Raw genomic sequence first — 8,785 nt, forward strand, 5'->3', positions numbered from 1 at the left:
CAGCAACAGAAGATCTCTACCGGAGGCTACAGTCTAGGGTTAGGGTTCTTAGAGAAAGGAAGAGGAAGACGAAGAGGAGCACGGGTGGGGGATGAAATGAACGGGAGAGAGGACGCGGCGGCTTGTAACACGCAAGAAGGGCATCGATGTCCATACGGAAGTCACGTATGTCTTCCTTGACCAGACAGTGGGCCCGAGCTATTCATATACGTAGACAATAGCCAGCACCAATAACATCCAGAATTATAATGACATGTTTCAGAATACTCGAATTGTAATGACATTTCTCAAGAATTGTAATTGCTTCGATAAAAAAAAAAACTTCATTCGTTAACCGGTGGCTCTTTCGCCGTTCCGTTCGCAGGGCCCATCTCCAGCCCCGCCACCGCCTCGCTCCTCGTCCCCTCCCGAACCCGTAATAGGCCGGCGCCACTGGGCCGACGGCATCCTCCCGGCGCTGGGTAGGATGGCGCGCGCCGCTACCCTGCGGAGCCTGGTCGGCATTGCGGCGGCAGGCGGGCGCCGCGTGCGCGCCTGCGGCCAGCGGTGGGATGCCGGCTGGCTCGGCTTCCGCGCGGGGCTCTTCAGGGGCGGGGCCAGGGCGGCGCCTCGCGGCTCGCCCCACTCGTTGTCTTCGACGGCGCGACAGTCGGGGCCACTGCGTGGCGAGGCTACCATGGCGGGGAGCAAGGGCTGGGTCACCGGCGGATTCCAGAGGTTGTAATAATGGCGCCGATCGGTGGGTTAATGTTGTCTATTTTTTTTTAATCAACGCTATCGATGTGTGCCAGTATCATTTTCATGGGTAAACGTTTATCTAGGTATATCGCTGTATTCTAGTGATGGATAAGGGTGGTGCTGTCCAAACTTCTTATGTTCGAGATGTTCAAGGAGGAAATTGTTAGTTGGAAATGATTTTCTTGATGATGGGCATTAAGATGCAAATCTAGGATGATGACGTAGAATATTAGTAGCAGACAAGTTTATTTTTCTTTTGTCTCAATAAATGTTTAGGGCCTCTTTGTCACACAGGATTCTCAAAATGTAGGAATAGGAACAGCACTGGTTTGGACTTATGAAACTTGCAATCCTACAAGAATTCAAAATGCAGGAAAGTTTCCATCGTAACCTTTTTAAGCAACACAAGAAGAAAACAGGAATTCAAAGAGAGAGAGAGATAAGATCATAGTCACAAAGTTTCTGGGTCGACGAGGTCGAGGAACGTGGTACGCTACCCGGGTTGATGAACCTGGGTCGAGGGTCGATGCCTTCGAACCTGTTTTACGTGACTTCGGATAAGATACAAAGAAAAGTTTCCATGAGATACAACCTCATGTTAGTTTTCCTCTAAAATTTCTATACATTCATACAACTAATACCTTTTGGTTAGTGGAAGCTTGGTTTTTCTTTTTGATGCGGATGACATGATAGATGGATATATCTAATTTTAGCTACTGGCATTTAATATTTTGTTTTGGTGTTAGCCTTTAATAGTTTCATTATTCTTGCAATACCAACTTTGTCTGCTCAATCCTCAAATCTGCTACATTGAGACACTACTTGTACTGATGTAATGTCAAATAACTCTGTTGGCAGCGAGGATGGTAAGCTGACCTGTGGATATTCAAGCTATATAGGGCGGAGGTCTACTATGGAGGACTGTTATGACATTAAGTTAACTAAGATTGATGAGCAACCAGTTAACCTGTTTGGAGTATTTGATGGTAACATTTTCAGTCTTGCCCTCATTAGTTTGTGAGTCCTTGTGCATTACATTTTTACTTTATGCCTTGATCTATTAGGTCATGGAGGAAATCTTGCTGCTGAATATCTGAAGGAGAATCTGTTAAAAAACCTTATGAAGCATCCTGAGTTCCTGACAGACACAAAGCTTGCAATAAGTAATGTGTTTTACTTCTGTTTAGCAGTGTCTTTTCATCTGTTGAAATCATTGTTAATGCTGCAAACTCATTTATTTTCTGTTACTTTTGCAAACCACAGGCAGAACATTTCTTGAAACTGATGGAGATATCATAGAAACTATATCCAGTTCGTTTAGAGATGATGGTTCAACTGCTTTGGCTGCTGTTCTGATTGGCAATCATCTGTATGTAGCAAATGTTGGTGATTCACGTGCTGTTGCTTCAAAAGGCGGCAAAGGTAAAGTGGCAGCAAGAAAGACAAGACCAAAACATACAGCATCCACTTTTCTCACATTTGTAAATTACTATTATTTTTTCATTATATTTGTTTTATGATTTTCTATACATTATACTGGAGCATAAACAATTGAAGCAGTACTCTGTTTCACTTCCATCATCAATGGTATCTGAGAAAAGAAAGTACTTCCATCATCAAGAGGAGTGGTCCTTGTTTCTAACCGTACGAGTAGGCCAGTAGGGAATATAAACTCTGCTGAACTGAAAATTTATCACCGCACCACTACTTCATTATGTTGCTATTTTGCCTTGATAAGCTTTCATGACCCTGAATCTGTCAATATTAATCGTTCTTTGGTTTATTTGTTATCTGTGAAGAATAATTAAACGTACTATTTGTTTGTGTGCTATATAGCTGTCCCATTGTCAAAAGATCACAAACCAAACAGGACAGATGAACGGAAGCGAATTCAGGATGCTGGAGGTGTTGTTATATTGGATGGTAAGCCTTTTAATCCTTAGAATACTCTTGATGTATTTAAGCCCACTTAATTGGGTAAGCCTTTTATTCTCTTCAGAATCCTCAAAATATTTAGCCTAAACCACAGGCCCTATGATTTAAGCAACTCAATGTTTCACATTTAGGTTAGTTTAATGGGGTGGCATCTGATTGCATCAGTACATGTTTTCCTGTCTGTCAAATGGTTGAAGGTGCTTTGTAAGTATTAATTGGGTATTGTCATTCATCATTTGATATTAGCATTCCTGCAGATACATGGAGAGTTGGTGGAATTCTAGCAATGTCCCGTGCATTCGGCAATCGTCTACTGAAGCAGTATGTGACAGCAGAACCTGACATTCAGGTATACATTTGAAGTTTAATTAAAACTTTCAGTAGTTCTGAACTTTAGTGCTACCTAGAAAAGGCTTGGTGTGGTTGGTCTTAGAACTGGAAATAGTATTAACCAGTCTATTTAACAGCAGCAGCAACAACAACAACAAAGCCTTTAAGTCCCAAACAAATTGGAATAGGCTAGAGTTGAAACCCAGCAGAAGCAATCAAGGTTCAGGCACGTGAATAGCTATTTTTCAAGCACTCCTATCTAAGGCTAAGTCTTTGGGTATATTCCATCATTTCAAGTCTCCTTTTATTGTCTCTACCCAAGTCAATTTCGGTCTTCCTTTGCCTCTCCTCACGTTACTATCCTGGCTTAGGATTTCACTACGCACCGGTGTCTCTGGAAGTCTCCGTTGGACATGTCCAAACCATCTCAACCGGTGTTGGACAAGCTTTTCTTCAATTGGTGCTACCCCTAATCTATCACGTATATCATCGTTCCGAACTCGATCCCTTCTTGTATGACCGCAAATCCAACGCAACATACGCATTTCCACGATACTTATCTGTTGAGCATGTCGTCTTTTCGTAGGCCAACATTCTGCACCATACACCATAGCAGGTCTAATCGCCGTCCTATAAAACTTGCCTTTTAGCTTCTGTGGTACCCTTTTGTCACATAGGACACCAGATGCTTGGCGCCACTTCATCCACCCTGCTTTGATTCTATGGCTAACATCTTCATCAATATCCCCGTCTCTCTGTAGCATTGATCCTAAATATCGAAAGTTTCCTTCCTAGGCACTACTTGACCTTCCAAACTAATATCTTCCTCCTCCCGAGTAGTAGTGCCGAAGTCACATCTCATATACTCAATTTTAGTTCTAGTGAGTCTAAAACCTTTGGACTCCAAAGTCTCTCCCGCCATAACTCTAGTTTCTGATTCACTCCTGTCCGACTTTCATCAACTAGCACTACATCGTCCGCGAAAAGCATACACCAAGGGATGTCCCCTTGTATGTCCCTTGTGACCTCATCCATCACTAAGGCAAACAGATAAGGGCTCAAAGCTGACCCTTGATGTAGTCCTATCCTAATCGGGAAGTCATCCGTGTCACCATCACTTGTTCGAACACTAAACCAGTCTATTTAGCAAGCTAAAAGAAAAATAAAAGAACTTTCACTAGTCTGCCCTTTATTCTTTAAGTTTGATATATTGATGCTACCTTTGTATCAATATGTTAATGAACATGAGTAAGTATTCATGTTGTTGCAAGGGTATTAGTTACATTAGATGAGATGCCCATAGTTTCTCTTGTGAAGAAGTTTGTTTAAGGTTTTCATTGCTGATGTTTTAGTGGTACTGTGTGGGATGTGGGAAGTGTTAAAGGACTTTATTTGTGGAAAGGAATATATTCTTCTGTTTTTTACTATTTTTTTCTGACAAGGAAACGGGTTTCAGATGAAACAAAGATTAAAGTCAATTCTTGTACGGGCAATAAATGATATATTACCAGGCAATAAATGATATTGAAAGAGTACTCATATTGAAACAATGGAGTTTGCAAAATACTTGGGAATCAGGATAACCAACCATGACTGTCATGGTTTCTACCAATAATATAACAATTAAGTGTGAACTGTAAGTTTGCCGCCTTTTGAGCTAGTATCTTGCCAAAAAGGGAAGAAATCTTTTAAGCTGTTGACATAGCTCTACTGGAGTCTGGAAGTAATATTCTGTAGTTTAGGTTACCAAGTTTGAGTCTCATTATAGTACTCCATTTAAAATTTCTGATAAGGATTATAGTCTATTAGTCTTGATGCACTGTCTTGGCATGCACTCAACCATATTCTTCTGGAAAGGTGTTTTTTTAGAAATAATCTTTGGTAATGTTATACAAAAATGCAGGAAGAAGAGGTCAGCAGTGACTTGGAATATCTGATTCTTGCTACTGATGGGCTTTGGGATGTTGTGCGAAATGAGGTATCTCCTTGAATTGTACCTTAAATGGTTGACTGAGGTAATCTGGTATTGCTTATGTGGTCGAGAAGAGAGCATGACATTAGATACTACCTAGCTACTAGTATGATTTAGGATTTAGGAAGGTTGCTCTGTTCTATTCAATGCAATCCTATATATGAACAAAACCTTAATGACTATTTAAACTGGGCATGCTATCCGATAGACTCTCTTTGTCTCAAACCGACACACGCATGCTGGCATGAGTGCAAAGACACGTTTTTTTAAACCTAATATGGTTTAGGGTCTTATTAGCTCGGTCGCTAATCATTGTTAATCATTGTTTATCATCTCTTGTCAACAAGGATGCCATTGCCATTCTGAAAGCGGAAGATGGACCTCAGGATGGAGCCGTGAAGTTGACGGAAATTGCCTACTCCAGGCGCAGCACAGACAACATCACATGCATCGTTATGCAATTTCACCATGACAAGTAGGAGTCCTACAGGACTCGGACATGATACCTGGTGGTAGCAAATTTTTGTTTATTATTAGATAGAATATTAGTTGGTTTTACCTGATCTGCGGGTGCTATAATGCTATTAAGGCATCAGCAGCCCTGAAAGAGATTCGGGCATTCATTCTTTTGATCTGTAGGAAGACATTTCAAATGATGAGTATAAATGAAATTTCTTCAGTCACTTTTACGTTTTACCAGCTAGTCAAATCATTATGCACTTTTATATTGCTCTTGCATCGGTTCTTGGATGAGAATATGTTCCGATTTCCTGTAGTGATTTGATTCACGGATACAAACTGCTGATTCTTGCCTTTTGTTCTGTCCTTCTCGGCCCTTTGGCCTGATTTGTAGTATGTCCAAATTGTTAAAACCTGAACTTTAGCGAATTTAGGTCAAACAGCCTGTTCGCTTGATGGTTTCAGCCAGGGCTTATTAGTCAGTCAACAGTGTTTTTCTCTCACAACAAACCAGCACCAGTCGAGTTTATCAGCCCAGAAATAAACCAACGAACAGGCCAAAAGCACGTAGATAGTATCTTCTTTTGAAGGATAGTTTGTTTACATCCCGGGGTCCTAAAGAGTTCATAATTCATATGAATGGCTTATTTGTTTTATCAGAAGGGCTAGCATCCGCATCCCACCACCCAAGTCCACATCCCATCTAGCGCTCATGTCCCTGTGTCCGGACGTTGCACCACGCCCATCCAGCGCCCTGGCACCCTGCTTGCGGATGTACATCACGGAGGCGTCTACTAGCCACAGGTGCCCGCACGGTGACTCACGACGGCGTCCCCCAGCACCAGTAGTCAGGTGCCAGCACGATGACTCACGACGGCGTCCCCCAACACTAGCAGTCAACTGTCCGTCAGCCACCGACGTTATTGAAATGTGTACTTCCCTAGATTTACTTTTGAAACATTAAGATTAAACACTTGCAACATACGCCTGAAACAGATGAAACACTTGAAATATACGTGTCGGTGCAGAAAGTGACCAACACGTAAATATTTGTAGTTTTGTCATACGTTGTGATCGGATGTGGCCTAGCACTCAATGACACAGGGTTTATACTAGTTCAGGCAACGTGCCCTGCGTCTAGTTTGAGTCGGTCGGTGACTTTATTCCTGAGCCCAGGTGCTTGAAGTTTGTAGTGGGGTTACAAATGAGAAGGAGAAAGATGGGGGGTACAAGAGGTCCGGTTGGACTCTGGTCAGAGGGGCCGAGAGTGACGGGAGCTCCGCTATGTGCTAAGTGTTCGAGTATGTGCTTGTGGTTCGAACCTGACGGTTCTGTTGTTGTGAACTAGTAAAACTGATCAATCTGAATGAACTCACTTTTTGGGAGAGAGCGCATCCCCTTTTATAGATAAAGGTGACGGCCTTACAAGTGAGAGGAAGAGAGTACGTACGCTGCTAAGTCTTGCTGCCCACGCCGACAGGTATAAGATGATGGTAGGCGCCCACAATACTGTTTATTGTCATGCGCACGTGGGAGGTTGCATCGTCTTCTTCAGGTATGGCAGACGTCGATGCCTGCCATACTATTGATAACCGGAGGCATGCAAGGGGTTTTATCATGTTCGTCTCGTACGGTAAATGTCGGCGCCCACAACACTGTTGATGCCTCAGAGGCACGTGGGAGGAGCCTTACCGTATTTGTCTAGTATGGAAGTTGATGGTGCCCACAACACTGTAGGGGAAAAATGTCAGCGCCTACAACACTGCTTACGTTTTGTCATGCCAAGGAGGTCGCAGGGTACTGTCCTACAGGTATACAGGGTACGGTCCTTGGTATTGCAGTTGACTTGAGTGCGCTGCCTTACTCTCTCCGTCCGTTTCCTGGTCCTTATCGAGCGGGCGTCCCCGGTCGGTTAGTCCCAGTCAGCTCTCAATGCGCCAGTTGGAGAAGAGCAGTGAGCAGGGGTTTGGTGCATCCCCAGTCGGAGACGCGGGTCGGAGTCGAAAGTGGTGTTTGGCCAGGCCTTCTGGTCGGAGAGGCCGTCCGGAGGCGGGCCGAAGTTGGAAGCGAGGCCTTTCGGTTTGGAGAGGCGGGCCGGAGTCGAAAACGGGCGCCATTCCTCCTTGGCCAGGCCTTCCGGTCGGAGATTAGATCGCCCTTCTGGCCTGTCGTTTAGGTACTTGGGTTGGCCTAAGATTTGCGTGTTGGTTCGCAACGTTGTCCGCTGGGCCGAGCCTTTGCTGGGAAGCCGGTCCATGAGGGACCCCCGGTTTATGAACCCGACAATACGCTTGAAACATGTGTGTATAGCCATAGCAACATATGCAACATCAAAATCTACTTTTGCAACATCTAGACGAAACACTTGCAACATAAGTCTGAAACACTTGAAACACGCTTGAAACATGCCTATAGAGCCATAACAAACATATGCAACATCCAGATAAATACACTTGAAACATACGTTTTGAAACACTTGAAACATAGGCTTGCAACATGCATATATTGTCATTGCAACGTATGCAACATCCAGATAAAACACTTAAAACACAAAGTCTGAAAATGCCTAAAACACTTGAAACACATAACGTTGCCAGCAGCCACGGCCTATCTAGTGTGGAACCAGGAAGTTCGGGTCATGGGGACGTCGAGAGCAACGGTTAGTGAACTCCCCTAGTGGCGCGATGCACGTCGTAGCTGCGAGAGCGTGCACACCGTAGCTACGACAGCCGAGTTGGACGGAAGCGCAGCAGGGGACACCCCACGCAGCGTGGGATGGAGCCTAGCCGCGACGCGGCGTGGGATGGGGCATGATGGGGATGGTCACAATAGAGTGGGGCTGGTGGAGGCGCGTCGTGGGCGCGGCAGGCGTATGGCACGACGGACGCGGACGCTGCGAGCGGACAGCGCGGTGAAAGCTGCCGCTGCAGTTGGAAGTGGGGGATGTTCGTGCGTAGATGAGTTAGGAGGCTAAAAGCTCTAGTTTGGTTTTGGTTAATTAATGAAACCCTAAGTGCTAACCTAGTTTATCAAAGTGATTATGAGATAGATTACACTACTCCAAGTGATGAAGCAAACGGCGAAGATTATGACAATGGTGATGGCATGGTGATGATCTAATGCTTAAACTTGGAAAAGAAGAAAGAGAAAAACAAAAGGCTCAAGGCAAAGGTATAAATAGTAGGAGCCATTTTGTTTCGGTGATCAAGACACTTAGCGAGTGTGATCACATTTAGGTTAGATAGCCGTACTATTAAGAGGGGTGAAACTCGTATTGAAATGCGGTTATCAAAGTGCCACTAGATGCTCTAACTCATTGCATACGCATTTAGGATCTAGTGGAGTGCTAAC

The 8,785-nt window shown here is 44.2% G+C and overlaps 1 protein-coding gene across 2 annotated transcripts; it reads left to right on the forward strand.

Annotated features, from left to right (window-relative positions):
• Positions 1-372: 372 nt before the first annotated feature.
• LOC136525377 (probable protein phosphatase 2C 56) lies at positions 373-5,685 on the forward strand. Of its 2 annotated transcripts, none has more exons than XM_066518383.1 (8): positions 373-717; positions 1,597-1,724; positions 1,803-1,901; positions 2,002-2,160; positions 2,575-2,661; positions 2,931-3,022; positions 4,907-4,981; positions 5,323-5,685. In XM_066518383.1, the coding sequence occupies exons 1-8, from the start codon at positions 467-469 to the stop codon at positions 5,452-5,454; spliced, it is 1,023 nt and encodes a 340-aa protein (XP_066374480.1). In that variant the 5' UTR covers positions 373-466; the 3' UTR covers positions 5,455-5,685. The 2 variants fall into 2 exon arrangements, with proteins under 2 accessions (XP_066374480.1, XP_066374481.1); XM_066518384.1 differs by having other exon boundaries at positions 415-739.
• The last annotated feature ends 3,100 nt before the right edge of the window (positions 5,686-8,785 follow it).

Source organism: Miscanthus floridulus, chromosome 19, assembly GCF_019320115.1.
Source record: "Miscanthus floridulus cultivar M001 chromosome 19, ASM1932011v1, whole genome shotgun sequence".
NCBI lineage: Eukaryota > Viridiplantae > Streptophyta > Magnoliopsida > Poales > Poaceae > Miscanthus > Miscanthus floridulus.

Excerpts from the sequence above, each read along its gene's own strand:
- LOC136525377 (XM_066518383.1), top strand. The coding sequence starts at position 467 with ATGGCGCGCGCCGCTACCCTGCGGAGCCTGGTCGGCATTGCGGCGGCA. Across the intron at positions 1,902-2,001 it reads AGACACAAAGCTTGCAATAA|GCAGAACATTTCTTGAAACT; the intron begins GTAATGTGTTTT and ends TGCAAACCACAG. Across the intron at positions 2,662-2,930 it reads AGGTGTTGTTATATTGGATG|ATACATGGAGAGTTGGTGGA; the intron begins GTAAGCCTTTTA and ends GCATTCCTGCAG.